The 21512-nt window shown below is 40.4% G+C and overlaps 1 protein-coding gene across 1 annotated transcript; it reads left to right on the plus strand.

Annotated features, from left to right (window-relative positions):
* Positions 1 to 219: 219 nt before the first annotated feature.
* Positions 220 to 21297, plus strand: LOC126440368 (proline-rich protein HaeIII subfamily 1-like). The gene is made up of 2 exons (XM_050090656.1): positions 220 to 795; positions 21214 to 21297. Exons 1-2 carry the CDS (start codon positions 220 to 222, stop codon positions 21295 to 21297), a joined length of 660 nt encoding a protein of 219 aa, XP_049946613.1.
* The last annotated feature ends 215 nt before the right edge of the window (positions 21298 to 21512 follow it).

Below are 21512 nucleotides of genomic sequence, written 5' to 3' on the forward strand. Positions count from 1 at the left end.
TCACAGCCAGTTCTCTGTGTGTTCGTGCTACTTACACACACATAATTTCCATTGTGTTCAAGTGAGCAGTCTCTCACAGCCAGTCCATTACATTAATGTCTATCTTGGACAGCTGCAGTTGAATGAGCAGACCTATAAACAAGTGAATATTCCTCCTGTAGCATGAATTCCCCTCCACAATATAGCATTCACACTAAATGCAGCACCACTTTCTTAAAAATGTGGGCATACGGACTGCTACTGAGGCGGGGGAAACCGACGCCCCCGGCGGGGGAAACCGACGCCCCCGGCGGGGGAAACCGACGCCCCCGGCGGGGGAAACCGACGCCCCCGGCGGGGGAAACCGACGCCCCCGGCGGGGGAAACCGACGCCCCCGGCGGGGGAAACCGACGCCCCCGGCGGGGGAAACCGACGCCCCCGGCGGGGGAAACCGACGCCCCCGGCGGGGGAAACCGACGCCCCCGGCGGGGGAAACCGACGCCCCCGGCGGGGGAAACCGACGCCCCCGGCGGGGGAAACCGACGCCCCCGGCGGGGGAAACCGACGCCCCCGGCGGGGGAAACCGACGCCCCCGGCGGGGGAAACCGACGCCCCCGGCGGGGGAAACCGACGCCCCCGGCGGGGGAAACCGACGCCCCCGGCGGGGGAAACCGACGCCCCCGGCGGGGGAAACCGACGCCCCCGGCGGGGGAAACCGACGCCCCCGGCGGGGGAAACCGACGCCCCCGGCGGGGGAAACCGACGCCCCCGGCGGGGGAAACCGACGCCCCCGGCGGGGGAAACCGACGCCCCCGGCGGGGGAAACCGACGCCCCCGGGAAACTGACAATCGGCTAGTACTACCTGTTGTCACCACTTATTTGCCATTATGTCTGGACCCTCACGGCTGCTAAACTACTGTTTGGTCTTGGTAAGACAACTTATCTGTGAAAAAATACATTTTTTCACATTGCATTCAGATGTAGCTCTGTGGCTGCCAGCCAGTGTAACATTTCCTCACTGAGTTCCTGTTTTATAGTGGATCATAGTGCGTGCAGTACAGCTTTCCTTGGCCCTCAACTAACTGCATCATTGGAACTGGGAAGTTGGTCACTCACTACAACTGCTTCGTATCTAGGGGAGGGATTAGTTGGCTCTTACAGGCAAACTATGTGTTATCCTGCTGTGTGCTCAGTATCTTGTGCCAGGCATTCTGCTGATAGTGCCTCCTTCAACAAAATTCTTTAAAATTCTGTTTACAGTAGGGGTAGACTTCTGACATTCCAAAGATTCATCAATCACACAGGTTGATATTTTATCCAAAGTTCCCAATACTCAGGCAACTTCCACTCCCATAGTCACCTTTGGGGTGAATTTGTATAGCTTTAAAAATGCACGTTACTACCCCTTAATATTTGTCATGTCAACACAGGATACATAGAAATTCACGACTCTGCCAGATATGTGACAAGCATGGATGGAAAGCCAAATCATCTGCATACTGCAGACGTTTGCTTAACCTTGCACAGCTTACACTGAGGACAGGCCACATATTTGAACAAAATTTCCTTAAACATTTTTGCCATTTATCAGCATGACAAGAGAGAAATCAGCATTGGACTAATATGCCATTTCTGATGACTAACACCTCTGACAATACCTCAGTTACAGTCATCCACTCACAAGCAGCACCAGAGGAATATCACAGTCAAGCAAACATTAATGGTTTGAGTTGGAGCCAGGGCATGAGTAACGACAACCAAAGGTGTATTCATTTATTTCTTATGTCTGTTACTTGTAATTAGGGTCTCAGTGATGTTCTAAGGCCTTCCATGACATCTTCCACTGATCTGTGCCCGCAACTATTGTTGCTATGATGGTCTAACACAAGACTGCAACTCACCTCGCCATCATCTTCCTTATCTTCCCCTTCTCCCTGTTCCCGTTTTCAAGCACGATATGCAGTACACTAGGACTCCCATACAAGAATAACATTGTGTGATGAAAACCTGAATAGTATTGTAAACCCCGTGAAGAAATTTGATCTCTTTATGCTGTAGAAATGTTTGTGGAAGCGCACTTCACAATGTTGATATTGTGCTGGACTATACACAAGCACTGTAATGCAAAGTGAAGTTATAGTTTGGCACATGTGACAGATGAGATCTGATGGAATATGATCAAATGTTTTGTTGCAACACTTTGCTTACCTAGGCCTGCAACTGGATGATACTGTGAATCATTAGTTTTACTGTTTCTATTCTTTGCCATGAGGTCTGGTTTGTGTTCAAATAATTTTATCAAACTTGGCACCCATTCTACATCTACATCAGTAAAGGCACATAAGTGAGTACTTAAGATGCCAGCATCCAAGTTCAAATGCATCTGGAAGCTTAATTGTTGGCATTCTTTTTTCTGGTAGTTCATAATAGATTATAGTTCATATTCTCTGACAAGTAGCTGACCCAGTAATGTTGATAACTAATTTGATAATGCTGCCTGCCCATTCATTAGAGCTTTAATGGCTGTATGTAGGTGCAAAAGTACATCATTATTTGTTCACACTTTGTCAAAGTACTCTGGGAAATTTTAACCACTGCTTTAAACATTTAAGGATGGTAAGTATTAAGTGTGGTTGTAGTAGTGTGTAATATTTCTTATCATGAACTGTTAAAGGTATCATGTTTCATTCTGTCTTTTAAGAAGAGCTCTTCAAATGTTGCTTTTGTTGTTGGTTATTTTCTCTATCATAAAACATTATAACTTTCATGACTTTAGCTACAGGTAGTTTAATAAACGTATCTGAAACAGAGTGAAGCCCATACACAACAAGAGCAGCTATTTCATTACTCAGACACACAATTCCATTATTTGCATAAATGTCAAAAAAATCTGTCTCTCTTTCTAATGAATTTGCAAAAACAATTAAAAAATGGAAATGTGTAGCTTTGAACTCTGCACCTTCAAGTTACCGTGCAATGCTTCTATCATTTCACCATGGAGAATGGATTTGGGAAGAGCAGGTAATTTTGAGGCCATAACCTTCATTCTAAATCATGCAGAGATATATTTTCAAGCTGCAAAATGAAGAATATGAGTGGCAGTGGAAAACAAAAAACTTGTTGGTAAAACTGGTCTTCCATTCTTAGTTGCTTGAATGGTAGACAGTGAGCACTTAGAATCTGAATGCCAATAAATATACTAAGGCTAAGAGTGTGCTTATGTCAGTCATTTGAACCTTCCGAGAGTCAGGTCCATAACCTATGCAGTTAAGTAAGCGATCACTAGCATGAATACTGAGTTAGTATCAGACACCTCACATTTACCACACCAATGACACTCATCTCCCCAAGATCAATCCCTGGTCTGGTTTTTATGGCACTATTGCCAAATGGTCTGATCTTTCCAGGCTTTTGTCTAATATGGCACAATTGTTTGTTTGCTGATGAGTGTACACTGACCCCTACCTCAGCACCTCAATGCCTCGAGCCATCACAATTCTTCAGAAATGAATTTAACAATACCATGGAAAGCACACAGGCACGACAAAAAAAAAAAAAGAAAAAAACTGTAAGAAAGTGAGCTCTCAGTGAACAAGGCCTCTGTTATATATAGATAACATACACTCACATACTCACGCAAATGCAACTCTCACACACGTGATCACACACTCTGGCAGCTGAAGCCAGGCTGCGAGCAGTTGCACATGATTAAACAGGCAATCACGTGGGGGTAAGGAGGAGGCTGGGACAAGGTGTGGGAGGGTAACAGGGTAGAAGTGAGCAACAGTAGATTGCTGGAGATGACCTGCAGGAGACAGGACATAATAAGGTTAAAGGCAATAGCAAAGAGGGTCACACTCAAAACAGTACCCTGAGGCACACCAACTTCCTGGTAAAGGTGTCTGACAAGGCAGTACCAACATTCCTTGAAAAATCAATACTTTAAAAATACCTGAAGGACATGGGGCATGTGGCCTCAGAAGTGCCACATGTAGAGAGATCAAGAATACCCATCCTTCAGAAGGTGTTTCAGGCATTCTGCAAATTTAAAAACACTGGCAGTGTCTGATATATCCACAGAAAACCATTCGCGACACACGTTGACAAAGTGATGAGATGGTCAGCTGCAGGACGGCCTGATCAAAATCCGCACAGTACAGTGGTCAGTGAATTGCCACACTCTAGTCACTATACCAGCCAGGCATGAATTACATGTTTCATCAGTTTGCAAACACAGCTTGTGGGAGAAATGGGGCAGTAACTTGAAGGAAGGTATTTTTCCGTACTGGGCTTGGGTATGGGTATGGGAATGACAGTGTCTTTATGCTGGCATCTGGTAAACGGCGCCCTCTGCCCAGATGCAGTTGTACATAAGAAAGAGCAAGTGCTTGCCCACAAAAGAAAGGTTTAGGAACATCTGAATGCAAACATCGTCCAGCACTGTGTTGGAGGATCGATAGGAAGTGAGAGCAAGTTCTCGCCCCCTCATACTAAAGGCAGCTTGTAGCACTCGCTAATCTGCCAAAATAAGGGTACTACCCAAGCCTCCTCCACTTGTTTCTGGTGGAGGAAGGCAGAATGATAGTGGGTGGAGCTTGAAATCTCTGCAGAATAGCAGCCCAATGGATCTTGGTCCTGCAGGGCCCATACAACAGATGAGGTAGTGGAACTGTTAGAAGAACTAGTTAAGGAAATCTAGCTAGATTTTTGCTATCCTGAAGGGTGCAATGACACTGTGCATGCAACTGTTCATAATGAATGCAGTTTGCCATCATAGAATGATGGTGAAAAACATGGAGAACACATCTCTGCATGTGAGTTGAGTCACAACACAGCTCAGTCAATCAAGGCACTGCGACATGGCACAGTAAAGATGAAGGGCGAGAATGGAATATTGTGTGGTGGTAATGATGGCATTTGTAAGATACTCTACCTGGCCATCACAACTGGAGAAATTATGTTACTCAAAGGGTGCCAGGGAACAGTAAATCTCGAGTCATCCCTAGAAAGTTGCCATTTGGGTGTGCATATATGTGGGGTAGGAGTCAGAAAATGGATAGCAAACGGTAAATGGTTGCTCGAGTACGTACTAGAGACAGTGATGAGATGATGGGCAAATTGGGCAGTGCAGGAGATTTCCAGATATGGGTAGGAGTGCATGTAGTTAAAAGGAAGATGGGTACTCCCACGATAAGGCAAATGAGGTTAAGGTGACAGAAGTTCAGCCTAGAGGGCACCTCTCTGTCAGGTTCTGGGAGATTTCCAAGGAGAATGGTGTGCATTACAGTCAACGAGCAGCAGAAAGGGGTGAGGGAGTTGGCCAGTAAGCTGGATGAAGAGTGTCCATGACACGGAATGACTGAGGGATGTAAACAGTACATATGGAAAAGTTCAGGAGAGGAATGTAAAACACGGACAGGAATAGCTTCAAGCTGGGTAGTCAGGGAGAAATGTTGACTTTGAACGTCCTTCCATATGAGCAGCATGACTCCCCTCTCTCCTCCTACGATATGGAATGCCATCTTTGGAGAGAGGGAGTCAAAGCAGACTGGGAAGAAATACAAAAGCTCAAATCAGTCAGGAGGATGCAATTTTGTTTCCTGCAGGCAGAGAACTAGCAGAGGCTGCGATTCCAAGAGCAGCTGCAAGTCATCTTTTTGGATTGAAGGCCACTAATATTCCATTGGAACAATGTCATGATTAGGAAAGAGGAGGAGGAGGAAAGAGATGGAGAGGTGGCACCTCAGCGGCCATTCCTGTGTTACATTCTTGACTGCATTTACATAAACTTATGGCTCCTCTTTTTTGGTTTCTTAAACATTTTATTTTATCTGACACATTCCTGACCTTTATGATTTGTGCCACATATTGGTCCTAAACAACAAGATGTATGAAAAAGAAACCACTTACTGGATAAAGGACTGTTTGCCATGGTCATGGGAGCTGGCAAGTAAGTCAATGCAAGATCTGAAAGATCACAAGAATGATCATTCAATTCTGTTTAATATACCAGAGACCTATATTAATGTTACTGAAAGCAAATCCCTAATGACAAAAGTAACTAAACAGTTACTTTGAAATCACACTGCACAATTTGTGATGCACGTGCTTAAGTACACTAAGGTAGTTTTATTGAATTACTAATCAACACGTGTCAAACATAACAAACACTATGACAAGTATACCTCTCAAAGTAGTTTACTTGGTAGTTATTTCACAAGCAGGAAAGTATTTTCAGAAGAGTTTAGGAAGTTTGATAGGCCATGAATGTATGAAGGAGAATGAGTCTGATATCATTCTAGAAAGGTACTTTGAAATGTGTTTGCAATTGCGAGTACCTGTCATTTGTGTTTGTGATATTTGCTCAAAAATGGAGAAATCTCAGTTCCCAACTGCAATCAGTAAGCATTTTAGACAACAGTAAGTGATAAGTGTCAATTTTAAGGAATATTTATTGTCATGTTTAATGAGTATCAACTATGGTGTAACACATCGCTTTGGTAAAGGTGTACATCTCACAATGTCTATAGTACCGATGAACAATGGTCACCACCACAAAGTGATTATTTTTTTTTTAATTCAAATGATGGCTTTAAACTTTTATACCCTTCTCTGTTGTGCATAATGTGGTGTCACCGCCAGACACCACACTTGCTAGGTGGTAGCCTTTAAATCGGCCGCAGTCCGGTAGTATACGTCGGACCCACGTGTCGCCACTATCAGTGATTGCAGACCGAGCGCCACCACACGGAAGGTCTAGAGAGACTTCCTAGCACTCACCCCAGCTGTACAACCGTCTTTGTAGTGATGGTTCACTGACAAAATACGCTCTCATTTGCCGAGACGATAGTTTAGCATAGCCTTCAGCTACCTCATTTGCTACAACCTAGCAAGGGGCCCATATCAGTTACTATTGATATTGTGAATCATGTACCATCAAGACAGACGTTCATCATTAATGGATTAAAGTTAAGTATTCCACCAGCTAAGTCAGTTTTTCTAAATTCTAATTTCCTTGTCCTGTTCCAGACCTCACGCCAGCCTGCGCGAGTTAAAACGCATGCATTTTGGCCTCCTCTAGTAACACCTGCCAACCACAACACACAAAATCTAGTGGAAATTGATGCAGCATATCTGCAGGGTGGGATAACGATAATTAGTTTATCGTTCTTCACAGTTCATGATGATTTCAGTGTTTTATTCTATCATGATGATGATGATACCTGGTTAGGGGGCACTCAATGGCGTGGTTATCAGCATCCACACGAATCCCCAAATTTTACATGGTCCAGCCATGCCACTTTCACAAATGATGATGGCAACACAAACAACCAGTCCATGGGTTTATTCCTTGCTGTCTCATTCTTGTTCAGCAATGTGCCTTCCCCCTAGAACTGTCAGCACCATGACAACTGCCATTACATCAGGAGAACGAAGATGAAGTCGAGCTGTCAGTAAGATTCTGTACACTAACCAATGACACATGACTTGACATTAATAATTAAAGAGAGTTACTTGTTTTAAATTAAGAGCCAGTATATGAGTGGTCTTTGAGATATTTTTTGGTTCATTTAGCAAGTAATTTAGACTTGAGATAGCATTTCAGTTAACAGTGCTAAAGAAGTTGCAAAGTTTGTGATGTCAGGAAACAGACTGCCATGGGAGATGCAATGAGACTGAAATGGAGATGAATAGGATATTAATAAAGGAGTTTATTTGATTAAGCAAGTTGGTAGTGTGCAGAGTAGCTCAGAATAGGAGGAAGTATTTTAACGGTTCAAAGCCCTGAGCTGATGAAATATGTCCTCACCCTGGGAGGAGGACAGGAAGCAGTGTGGGGTTCATTACATGCTACAGAACCAAACTTTATATGCTACTGGTGAAAATCACACTTGCTCTGCCAGTCTCATACGTGCATCCACTACTTTCACTCACCTGAGCGATGGGGCGCGTGCCTTCCTCCTCAGCAGGGCCTGATTGATAAAAAAAGAATTTGCGTGTTAATATGAAAAATACTTTATCTGCACAAGTAAAACAAACTAGTGATAAACTAAGTGTGTTTCAACATGACCTGATAAAGAACAGAATCAATTGTTTCTATCTTTTAGAAAAAGTACGGATCAGTGTATAATTGAGCATCTAATCTACTCAATTATAAACAACCATCAATATTACCGAGTTCCAGAAAGCCAGAACTTTATTCCGGTTGCACGCTTGCTATCTGAAGACTGGCAGGGACAAATAAATGTTTATTGTCATCATTTCACATAATTATTGATCAAATTTTAAAATCTGCTTAATAAAACATACAATCTTATGTTACACAGTTAACACAGTGTCACGTTTAACATTTAGGAACTGTGTGTAAGCTTGTTTATGCACCTTCACTAATTGCATTCATGTACCGACATTATATTCATCCAGTATTTGGCAATGAGAGCACTTGGTGTTTTGCAGAAAACTTCACCATAATTTTAAATTATGATGAATTTCTCTCACAGATACCCCACAGAAAGTAATAGCAAAAATGTTTATCACTTACCACATTTTTGCTGTTTGTGCAGTAATAATGCCACATCAAACACATTCAATGTAACACTCCTTTCTTTACTTACAGATGGGTACAAGTAGTGAGGAGAATGAGTGGCAGGTGAGGCAGATTATTTCTCAGGTGGATTTTTTGTAGAGGTGAGACAGAAAGAAAATCTGATGCGTATGGGAACAGGATGGATTAGGAGACATAATAGGAATGAGGTGGAAGTGGGTGGAGTAGCATCTGGCTGGTGTTTTACAATTCTGCCTTATGCCACAGAACAGAGGTATGTCAGTTGCTGGCATCTTAACAGGCTTGAAATTGAAACTCACCCTCAGTGCAGCGGATCTTGCCAATGACAGCCACTGCACGGTTTCCACCCTGGAGCCATGCGACACTGGACAACTTAACAGTATTTCTCCACTACATAGCCTTTGTAGGGGAATGTGCAGTGGCTCACTAGCCAACCCAAGTTCCAGACTCGACATCAACTATCTACTTTGGAATGCATGACTATATTAATAAAAAAGCGGCCCACAATATTGGCATTGCCAGTGCTACCTACAGCAGTGTTTGTCAGTTGTTACAGACAGAGTGCTCAACTGGAAGCTTCAAGAATAGTTTTCATATTAGTGGCAATCTTTTCATGCATCAGGGCATTCTCTTCCTTGCCTTCATCAGAAGGTTGTTTCATTTGCTTCATGTTGGCATGTACCATCTGTGCCACAATGAAACACTCTTCCTCTTGTCCACTCAGGAACATCTCTCTTCTAGTGCTTTTATAATTCCTTTTTTGTCTCTGGAAGCTTTTTACCAGTGTCTTGTCATCCATTAGGTAGCCTTCATCTCTGTGTTCAAGTGCTTCTGCATAGTGTTTGAATGGTTTTGCTCCGTGTTCAAATGCCTTGTGGCACTTCTTTCTTTCATCCTGGTATCTTTCTGCCTGCACCATTCCACATCATCATACCTCCTTACTGATGTCTTGGCCCAATTTCTGTATTTTTCTTCCAGGTGTGTGCCTCATGGTTGACACTGCCATCTCCTCCATGGGGATGACAGTTCATACTTTTGGCTGCTGTTACAGTCAAGACTTTTCCTCTGAGCACAGCAACATTGGAATCTAGGACATCATCAGTGCAGCTTGCAGTGCTCAGCTTAGCTCATATTAGTGACAACCTTACAGCATATCAGGAGTATTTTTATGTTGCTTGCACTAGGAAGCTGTTTCACTTGCCCAACATTATCATGTGCCTTCTGTGTTGCAATGATGTTCTAATGTTCATGGCTACCTGAGCACATCTCTCTCCTTGTGCATGGATCATCCACATTAGGTGGGACATATGACCACGAGTGTGGGTGGCAGATGGGGCAAGGCAGCTCCCTGCTGGACTCCCTGTAGAGAGGTGAGGCAGAAAGACGAACAGATTGGTCTGGGATCAAACTGTAGTGAAAGTCTTGATGGGAAATATTTTATGAACAAAGGTACTGGCACCAGAGACAAATCTAGTGAAGAGGAAGTGATACTGTATTATCAGCCATTCTCTCCAAAAGCATTGACACATTCATCCCACATGCTTCAGTTGTTTTCACTCTACTATACACTCCCAGCACCTTCATTTCAGAGGTGATCAGCTTTCATATGTTATAAAGTAGATCATAGAAACCTTATTTCTGCTGACTGTATTCTTCATAACCACCCTCCCCGTAATTCAAAAGACAGCTCCATAAATAATTGTAAACAATTAATTCCAAGAAACTATTGAGACATTCAAGACAAAATAAGGAAAAGAAAACAAATGTCTCCAGTACACTATCTCATGAGAAAGAAGAAAAACAGTACATCAAGAGAACAGTATCTGTACATTTGTGGTGGTAGATTTCCAACTACAGTCACGATTTTGATATGATTTTCATTAATAAAGACATGCATTAATTTTAGTTACAAGACACAGACATCAGTTTTCTTCAAGAATGGGTTATCAGTGAAAATACATGTCAAATAGTATATACCTAGCAAATAATGTAACAAAGATAAATAATATCTACACTGTCTTTGCCATCCACAATTAAGCCAAAGATAGGAAGCTCCTTCTACAAAACATACTGTACTCACTTCTGTACCAAAAAAGAAAAAAACACATTCTAGCATCACCTGTCAGCTTCTGGGTTCTAATTGTACATAAACTGAACAACAGATCACAGTACACAATGAAATGGGACATTCCTATGGTTATGCAGATTCTGAAACAAACATTTTGGCAGGACCTTTATGTCTGATTGACCACAGAAAGGTTAAGGGAGCCCCTGAAAATGTTAGTATCAAATAACTTATGGTAGTACTGAACGCATCAGCTATGACCATTTATAAACTAGATTCACACCCAAATATTTCCATTTAAGTTACTACCATAATAGGTAGTACAAAAAGGTTCAGTTTTGAAATACAAATCATCCTCTGTTTCTTCTACTCACATCATTCATTCATTCATTCATTGGAGTACCACTGTTTGATTAAGCCTCTTCCCTGGCTTCTCCTGGTATTCTGGTCTCAAGCTACAGGCATTGCAGCTTGTAGTCCATGTAGCCTGATATCCACTCAATGCCTCTCACCAGACTGTCACCTCAATGTTCCCCCCACTCACCTCTCTAGGATAGGAGCATGTAATTGTCTTATCCTATCTGTCACTCACTCCATCACTACATTTGTCACTCATCTCCACTACCTCCCCACTACGTCTCCTACTCCTGCCTGTTCCCTGTCCATTTTTCTGTTTCCTTTTCCCTCCCTGTAATTCTCAGCACACATATTTCCACAGCTATATAGGTAAACTTTGTATTTCTGTAAGTCAGTAAATACTCGCCCCAAATCAAAGTCCTCAATATTCAAAAACATAAATATAATAAAATATATTGTGATTTCTGGATTCTAATTAAATTTTGTATGGTGGACTGACTAAGGGGTTGCAGAAATCACATAGATAAGAACTATAAACCCACTATCCAATCAAAATACCTGGGCACCCTTATGTAACGGGCAACTGAGCATTTTAATTCAATGAGAGGTGGAGCAACTATTATAGGAAGTGAAATGATAATTAAATGGACACCCTAGCTGCAAACAGGCGGTGATGTACTTCATTGGGGAAATGTTGAAAATGTGTGGCCCGACCGGGACTCAAACCCGGGATCTCCTGCTTACATGGCAGACGCTCCATCCATTTAATCATCATTTCATTTCTAGCAAAGCTGCATGGTTATCCATGGCAATTGTTCTTTCGGCAACAGATACTGCCATCATACATATTATAGGAAGTGGCAGGTAATACTGTTTTGTAAGCAGAATTCATCAGTCAGGGATCTGAGTACACTGAACATGGACTTTTCTTTGCATTACACCTGAATAATTAACACAGGGATGAATTTCAGCCCTTCCAAACTTGCCCAAGTCAGCTGTCAGCGATGTGACAGTTAAGTGAAAATGTGAAGGAACAACCAATGCTACATGAAGTCCAGGCACACACAGTATGCTGATGGACAAGTGCTTCTATCATTGTGGTAGGAAATAGTAAAAACCAGCTTGCAGTTAGCTGCTGCAGTCACTCTTCAGTTTTGAAGTGCAGCTAGGAGCCCGCTAAGGAAATGGCTGTGTACAGGGAGTTAGAAAAACTGGTTACAGTGGCTGAGCAGCTTCTGGAAACAACATTTCTGTTCAACATAAAGTCACACTGACTGTAGCATAAAAACCCATGACTGCTGTTGAGTGGATGAGTGGAAACAAGATTTGGAGTGACAAACAGTGCTATACTCCGTGGGTATCTGACGGAAGAATTTGAATAGAGTGACTACTCAGTGAACATTATCCGCCATTAACTCTACTGCCAACAATGCAGTGCAGAGCAGGCAGTGTAACAATGTGCAATTTCTCCTCTTTAACTTGTTCTCCCCTTATTGTACTTCAGGATATGATAAATGCAGAAGGGTAAGTACATATTTGACAGTATTGTGTACAATACACAGCAGAGGAACAATTCACAGACGACGACCGATTTGATCAGCTCAACACTTGTACCTCTCATGGATCAGCATTGTTAGGCAAAGGCTTATAACCAGTGGCATTCCTGAAGAAGGCTTGCCTGCCGATGTTCCAACCTGAAAGCAATGGATCGTCTTAGGGATTAGTTATAAATGGCATTTTCACTCCATACCCTGTGTCCAATATTTCTACCTTGTCTGGTATCAGCTATCTAGGAAGAATGGGATGGCATCCACCCACAGAGATTTCGAAATGTCAAAGTGTCCCCAGAAGAGTTCAAGTCCTCAAAGGAGAACACAAAATCTTAATGTCCACTAATAGGTGTCCAGATACATTTGATTCTCTAGTGTACAGAGCAGGAATGTAAGCCTGCCACAGTGGGCTCTTACTCTTACTCACCAGGTGACTTTGCTGCACCTGCAGTACTGGGTCCAGCCTCTGGTGACCGTAGCTGCTGCTGTTCTGCACTGCCTACTATTGTACACACAGAGAGTAAAACGTCTTTTAAGTACTTTATGTACTGCTTTAGTTAAGGCTGCAATTACGTGTAAATTTACTCTTACTCACCAGGTGACTTCACTGCACGTATGTCCTCAGCCCCAGTACTGGTTCCAGGCTTGGGTGTCCGCAGCCGCTGTGGTTCTGCACTGGATACTATTGTACACACAGAGAGGAAAACATCTTTCAAGCACTTTATGTTCACTTTAGGGACATTCTCTTAAATTATGGCTGCAATTGAGGGTAAATTTGCGTATTTTATCAAGGACAATGATGTACTGAGGCTATAACCAATCTCTGAAGCCATAGTTACAAAAAGAAATCCACATTCATGGCATATAGGAAAAAAAAATTTTTAAAAACTTTGGACTGTGTTCACTGGGCGCCATGTTCACAGACTGTGCTTGTACGTACCACTCCAGAGGAGAGATGCACATATCAATGACTTCTTATCAATGAATGCCATTTTGAAAGAAGTTTTGTGTACACATTATGAAAAGAGCAATAGAAAACAACATGTCAAACATAAACGTACAGATATTGTTCATTAGTGTTATTTCTATTTTGTGTGTGGTGACTTACATCAGGGGACAATATGCACCTTCAGCACTATACAGCTATCGCAGCAGCTTTGGGTGCCAAACTACATGTGTTAAAATAAGTATTCTGTGGGGTCACCACACTGTCCTGTAAAGCAATAGGCTGCCGAAGGAGTTATTTCAACAACTGATGTATGTTGTGAGACACAGAAGAGGAACCTTCAAAATTATTGCGAGTGTCTCTTTTATACTGAATGAAGGTGATCTTTTAGTGTAGTTCATGAGTGTGATGATGAAGGGAATAAATAATTTGTTAAGTCAAAAGTGACATAGTAAGTTATTTATATAAATGTGATGCGTCAAAGGCATCAATTTTGAATTTTAAAGTAATTATAACAGAGTTTGAGAAGAAGTATAGAAGATAAGGTACAGAATATAATACATCATTGTATTAAATAATTACACCACATGACACCTGACTGCAGTGTTAGGGGACAAACGACATGAAAGGGAAGCTGTGTTGACAGAGGAGTGAGACAAGTGTCAGAGTCCTTCACAACTGAGTAAGCGAGCACAAAATGTGAGATCAGGAGACCACAGCCTAACTTGATAGGCTGCCCACCCCACCTGTCATAGACATGCACAGAAGTTGTGACTGAGCCTTATACAATGTACAGATATAGTTTAAGTCCTTTTGGTCACACATATTATAAACTTGCCAGTCAGTACTATAGGCAAAATGTCAAAGGTGGTGGTGTATGCATTTATCTAAATCCCAAGCTTAAATTTAAGTTAAGATATGAGGCTAAACCATTAATCATAGAAAAGAAAGTAATTGTTGCAGCAATTTGCAGATCACCATCTGGAGATACTGAAGTCTCTCTTAAGAATTTGGAAGAAATGCTAGACATTTTTCTCAAATGAGAACTCTGCCATAATTCTTTGTGGTGACTTTAATATTAATCTATTGGTCCAGAGTTCAGTAAAATACAAGTTTTTAGACATACTAAAAGCTTCAACTTGTTTCCCCACGTATCAGCTCCCACTAGAACAACAGATTCCAGTGAAAGCCTAATAAATAACATCTTCTCAAATGTGGTCACACATGAAGTTGCAGTTACAAATGTGAATATAGGATTATCAGATCATAATGCACTAACCTTTAATCTCACTGCAACTCCCAAGGAGGGGAAAATAAAAAGGAGTACAAACGATTTTTCTCTACTGAAAATTGTAATCAGTTCAAAAATAATGTTAAAAATGCAGTTTGGCCAGAGGTCTTGGCACAAACAAACACAAAAGATGCTTACAATACATTTGCTTCCACTTTTATGGCATACTTTGAAATGTGCTTCCCAAAAAAGCTTTTGAGTTACAGATCATCTGGATCCAAAGGGACCTGGAGTACATCCGGAATTAAAACATCAAGTGAAACCATGATATTACTAAGTTTAAAGTTAAAAACATGTCATGATCAGCAGTTTGTTGAGTATGTGAGAACATACAAACAGACTTACCGCAAAGTAATATCAAAAGCAAAATTATTAAGTAATGATAGATTAATAAGGCAGGCTAGTAACAAGTCCAGAATGATGAGGTAAAAAAAAAGAAAAAAATTTGGGTCAAACTAAAGAACAGGAAATCCATCTTAAAAATAATGAAAATATCCCCATAGAAAAAACGCCATGGCAAACAATGTAAACAATTATTTTGTTAACATTCCCCTTACTTTAAGCAACAATTAACAGTGATGTCTCCAATGGTAAATACCAGCATGATGGCAATCCCATCAGACGAGCATTAAGTTCTAAAAGTCATTAAATGCTTGAAATCCAAATTGTCCTCTGGTTTGGATGATGTACCTGTATCAATAATTAAAAAATTGCTCCACGTGTTGTCGAACCTATAGAGCACATAGCAAACTTGTCCCTTAGTGAAGAGATATTTCCGGATAAAATAAAATCTCTAAAGTGATACCTCTACACAAAAATGGTGACAGACATAAAATAGAAAATTACCAACCTATATCTCTCCTCCCATACTTCTCCAAAATACTTGAGGAATTTATGAAAATCAGGGTTACAAAATATCTAGAAAAACATAAACTAATAAATAACAGTCAACATGGCACAGTACAGAAACAGCCATATTGCACAGAAATAGTAAGAAATTTTGAGTCAAATAAACAGGTTGTTGGAATTAATCTAGATTTAGCCAAAGCCTTCAATACTGTGAACAATGTAATATTACTAGGGAAACTTGAAGCAATATGCATCAGGGGTACCGTTAAAAATTGGGTTGAATCCTATCTGCAAAACAGGTCACAAGTTGTTGAGCTGAGGTCATCCAAGAATCTTCACAATTTTAAACCCATATCTGAACCAAAACAAATTTAAATAGTTGTTTCTCAGGGCAGCATTCTGGGCCCATTGTTATTTCTAGTTTTTATCAATGACATACAGGCTCCAGACAGCCCAGCCAAAATTCTACTATTTGCAGATGACACGAGTATCGTAATTAGTGATAAAAAAGAATCACTGTGTACTACAGCAGAAAAAATGCTCTCATACATACAGCCATGGTTTTATTCAAAAAGGGCAAACATGCTCCAATGTATTTACATCAGAGACAAAAATGGTAAAATAGGTCTAAGCAATAACCACACATGTAAATTACTAAGAAAGTACTTTGATCAATTTTTGAACTGTAGATAACTGAATTGTTACCTAGAATTTCCAGATATTTGAGGAAAACATGGAAGCAGATCTACCACCTACAGCAAACAAACAAATAACCAAACAAACAAAAACCCTGAAAAACAACAAAGCCAGTGGAAAAAAAATAAAATCATCTCAACCATAACTGGTGTCAAGCAGAAATGACAACTAACCTTCAGATTATGTCTGAAGAAATATGGGAAACTGAAAATATTCCAGAAGACTGGAAAGTGGCTCCTATCCATCCTGTGCACAAAAAAGTCATAGGCATTATCTAAATAATTGCACAGGTATGTATCTGTTGCCAGTGGGCTGTATTATATTTTTAACAATATTACTAAACAAGGTAGAAGTAACACTTGACAGCCATTTGGGAGAATATCAAAGTGGATTTAGAAAGATCGAATCTGGCTCAGAACAGAATTTCAACTTTTAGTCCATACGAATTTTAAGACATAGTTTTAACATTTACAGGTTTTAGAAAAGCATTTGATTGACAGGTAAACAGTGGGTAAAGTGACTCAAGAACTTGGCATTACACTAAACTAGCAAACCTTATTCGTGAAACACCCACACACTGAAGCATAAATAAAGTTTTGGTGTGAAACACCTAAGGCACTCAAAATAACAGGTGAAATGCAGGGTGACAACATGTTTCCACGCCACCTCAACTGCATCTTAGAGGAAATAGTAAGATAATTGAAACAAAAGGCAAAGAACATAAGCTGTCACAATGAGACTGGAGACTTCAGGAAAAAGAGATACTGAAATTCAGTGTCTAGTATTTGCAAATGATTATGCCATTCTTTATAAAAATATAACAAATTCAGAAATACAAATCAACCTCTTAGAAGGAATACCTAACAAAGCAGCTTTAAAAGTTTCCGTAGGAAAAATGTTTTAGGGCAAACATAAAAAAATGACCCAGAAATCCTAGTAACAGGTAATGAACTGATAAAGAGGGTTTATAAATTTAAATATTTGGGAGGAAAGATTCAAGGCAATAGCTTCAAAAATATTAGCTGTAGACAAAATAGTATGTAAAATGGATAAAGCATATGATATAAACATGAACATTTACAACAAGGTGTGTGTGTCTAAAAATTTGAAAATACAGCACTACAGCACAGTAGTAAAACCAGAATGTCTCTATGCAAGTGAATGTTTAATGTTGAATTATGAGTTACACAAACTTCAAGTCCTAGAATTAAGAATCATTTGAAAAATACTCAGGCTGCTAGGAAATCCATGAGCAGATTGTTAAGAATCTTTGGGACAAGATGTCAACAACAGGACAGATTCAAGTAGTTAGGAAAGATTTGGAAAGAAATACAAGAAAAAGACCCAGCAGAATGATAGGATTTCAAGAAGAAAGTGTTGCAAATGGAAGCATTCCAAGGCAGGAAGAAGAAGAGGAAGACAGGGTCAGAATGGTCTGAGGAAGAAAAAAGGATAGATAGTGAAGACGAAGGAAACCTGGAAGAAGAACAAAGGAGGAAGCATTGAAATTAGTATGTGGTCATTAGATACTCCAAACAGAAAAACAAAAAGAAGAAGAATGTCTGTGATGTCATTAATATGAAACATCAATATCAAGGGCCCCACACACTTCCTTGGAGCACATCTACAGTTACATCTACAATGTTCCATACAGTTCTATGCAGTGTCCTATGTACCGATATATCTTCAGCCTTGTCACGAAGCTCATTTCATTTGTACATATTTTTTATTTAAACCACCCACCATCAATGCATTATGATGTTGGTACATCATTAGAACATTAAATGTTGGGAGCAAAAACAGAGAGACATCTTAAGTGAACACTGTGCACTGTGTTATTGTTACTTATGCAGCCGATACCAATAATGTAAGAGTGAGCACACAATGTATGCTTTAAGTCAGCCTTTCCCATCATTGTGTTTTGTGTTGTTGGGGGCATTACATGTGATCTAAGACAAGTTCATATGCCTAGGGATCAAAGGATACAGTTGTCTTTTCCACCATTTTTACGAAGTACATTACCTTGTTCTCACTTAATGTGGACACATTCTTTTAGGTAAATTGTCATTCTATGAATATTATGTTGACACAAAGCACTGCTACATTTTAATTTAAAATGGCTAAGTCGGCAAAATGAGAACAGTGGAGTTTATGAATATGTGGTTTCAATGGTAACGTTTTCACCATGTATGGGGATAATGCCATGGGACAGAGCATGGCAAGGAAAGATATTCTAATTTAAAGGATGAGTGTTTTGACATTATTGACCCTCCATTTTCAGAAAGACCTTCAGCATTTGATGAAGATCGTCTGGATGCATTAATCCACGATGATGCACATCATTGCACTCAAGAACCAGAAAATGTGATGAAGTATGACCATTCCGTCACTGTGCAGCATTTGAATACAAAGGAGAAGGTTCAACAATAAATCATACGGGTACCACATGCCAAACCATATAAATCAGTGGTTGGCCGTATGTACATTACCCTCTTGCTTGTTCTTGATTAGTGGGTGAATACCACTGACCATTTCTAACCTGTATTGTTATTGATGACTAGAAATTTTGTTTTTATGCTAATGTAAGAGAAAGAACGGAAAGGAATGCTTTAGTCCAAACAGAGCAGCAGTGCCACATAGACATTTGAGCATCCACACAAGATAATGTTATGGATATTGTGCAGAGGTCCGGTGTTAGAATATTGCTGCGGGGTGTGGGAGCCTTACCAGGTGGGATTGATGGAGGACATCGAAAGGGTGCAAAAAAGGGCAGCTCGTTTTGTATTATCACGTAATAGGGGAGAGAGTATAGCAGATATGATATGCGAGTTGGGATGGAAGTCATTAAAACAAAGACGTTTTTCATTGCGGCGAGATCTATTTATGAATTTTCAATCACCAACTTTCTCTTCTGAAAGCGAAAATATTTTGTTGAGACCAATCTACATAGGTAGGAACGATCATCAAAATAAAATAAGAGAAATCAGAGCTCCAATAGAAAGGTTTAGGTGTTCGTTTTTGCCATGCGCTGTTAAGGAGTGGAATGGTAGAGAGATAGTATGATTGTGGTTGGATGAACCCTTTGCCAAGCACTTAAATGTGAATTGCAGAGTAATCATGTAGATTTAGATGTAGGTGACCATGTGGTGTACTACGAGTTGCTTGCATGAGGTGAAACTTTCCTGTTGGTATTTATTGTCAACAACAGACATCTTGCAGATATAGTTCCAGAAAAACATCCAGGAAGACTGTGTGAAGTGGTGCTATTCCACAGTAACAGTCACCAGCATTCTGCTAGACTGGCAACAAACACTATAGAACAACTGGGTTGAGAAGTCATTTTGCACCCACCCTTTTCATCTGATCTTGCACCCTCAGATTTCATCTTCTCTGCTCTCTGTTCAATGATCTTGACATACTTCCTTTGGAGTGAAAATACACTTTGAACATGGCTTTTTGCTACAAAACCACATGATTTCTACAGTTGTGGATCCAGAAAGTTATCCCAACAGACTGAAGTGAACAGCGAAACAAATTATATTATTTATGATGATTTAAGTCTCCAGTATGTATAGTCTGACTTTCTTAACTTGTAAGAAACACTACAGTGTTATGCATCAGCCTAAGACGTTCGATTGGCCATGAAAGGGTTAATCTGGAAATAAGCAGTAAAAGGCTAAGCCAGGAATTACATTGTTGCGTTCTGTCCCTCTGCCAACCAGATAAATTGTCATAAACCTGCAGGCCAACTGCGTGAGGAGTTGTGGTGGACAGATTTAATGCAAATGTCATAGAGGTGATGGGGTGGCAGAGGGTGTAACATAGGAGGTACAGGTACAGGTACAGGTACAGGTACAGGTACAGGTACAGGTACAGGTACAGGTACAGGTACAGGTACAGGTACAGGTTAGTACTGAGGGAAGGATTGTGAAACTTAAGTTAAGGGGAACTCCAAAATTTTCAAATTAGGGAAGCTGGTATGGGAGTAGAGGGGGCGAGAGGAGTATGAGATGGGTCTCGAGAATGCAGTACACAAGTTGTGAAGCCACCAACAAGTCAGCCACCTTGTACTCAGTAGCATGTTGTCACCGGGTAGTCAACAACACTCTTGGCAGGCGGAGGATTGAGAGTAACTGTGGCACCCAGATGGGTCAGGCTATTTCACACATCAGTCAGGTGGCAAAATTCATTACTACTTATCGTAGTGTGCCTATTTGTAATGTTTGCTTAACATTACAATGACAAATTTCTAAATGTCAATTTGGTACTTAAAAATTTGTCTTTTTTCTCTTTGACCACATTTCCCTCACAATTTACCACAGTACACATTTTCAATGCAACTGCACATTTGTAACCAATCTTTCGTAGTTACAATAACACCGCCAATTTTCAGTATGAATTATGTATGACATAATTAACATCCAGTGTTAAGTTATAGTATAGAGTTTTTAAAAACTGTTTCACAAAAATTATTTAGCACACCACCAATGGAATATTAATGTCAAAGAAAAAGATGAAAAATAAAGTACCACATAATAAAATATTAAAGTCGTAACTTTAATGTGTAATTAAGCTACTGAAGAAAGCAAATATCTCACCTGCCAACAGCTCCTCCATCCTCAACTTCTGCGGCATCTGCAAAAATATTAAGAAGCTGAATAACTTTACATCAACAGAATTTGAGTGTAAATCAAACATCTTGATATGTGGCAGTGGTTGTCTTCTCACTGCACATGCTCATTTTAATGTCAAGAAGTTGCTAAATTAAAATAGTGATGGAGATAAGGAATCAGGTGCTGTGGCATGTACATACATGTGGAATTTTATAAAAGTGAGATTGATGAAAACTGCATAATGATCCAAGTGAAGAACCACAAAATATTTTAATTTTAATTGTCTGAATTCATTACAGCTGCCATATACAGCCACTGTCACAGAGAAGGACAAAGGTGCCCACAAAAAGCAAGGCAACATTGGTGTTTGGAGGCTGGTGTAAGGACACTGCCAGTGACCGAAATAATGGTACAGCTTAGTTTGCTGGAATGAACACCCCTCATGAAAGGGGAAAGGAATAACAGACCATTATAAAATTACAGATTGTCACAGTTAGGAGATAGAGAAATTATGTCATGTACAATTCTGTTAGTGTCTCCATTGGATTTCAAGTTACTGAGAACCAGCAGATCCCAAAGTGATGAGCCACAGCAGTTC

The sequence above is a fragment of the Schistocerca serialis genome, unplaced genomic scaffold (genome assembly GCF_023864345.2).
Source record: "Schistocerca serialis cubense isolate TAMUIC-IGC-003099 unplaced genomic scaffold, iqSchSeri2.2 HiC_scaffold_1362, whole genome shotgun sequence".
In the NCBI taxonomy this organism is placed as follows: Eukaryota; Metazoa; Arthropoda; class Insecta; order Orthoptera; family Acrididae; genus Schistocerca; species Schistocerca serialis.

Excerpts from the sequence above, each read along its gene's own strand:
- LOC126440368 (XM_050090656.1), top strand. The coding sequence starts at position 220 with ATGTGGGCATACGGACTGCTACTGAGGCGGGGGAAACCGACGCCCCCG. Across the intron at positions 796-21,213 it reads GGGGGAAACCGACGCCCCCG|CTGCCATATACAGCCACTGT; the intron begins GCGGGGGAAACC and ends AATTCATTACAG.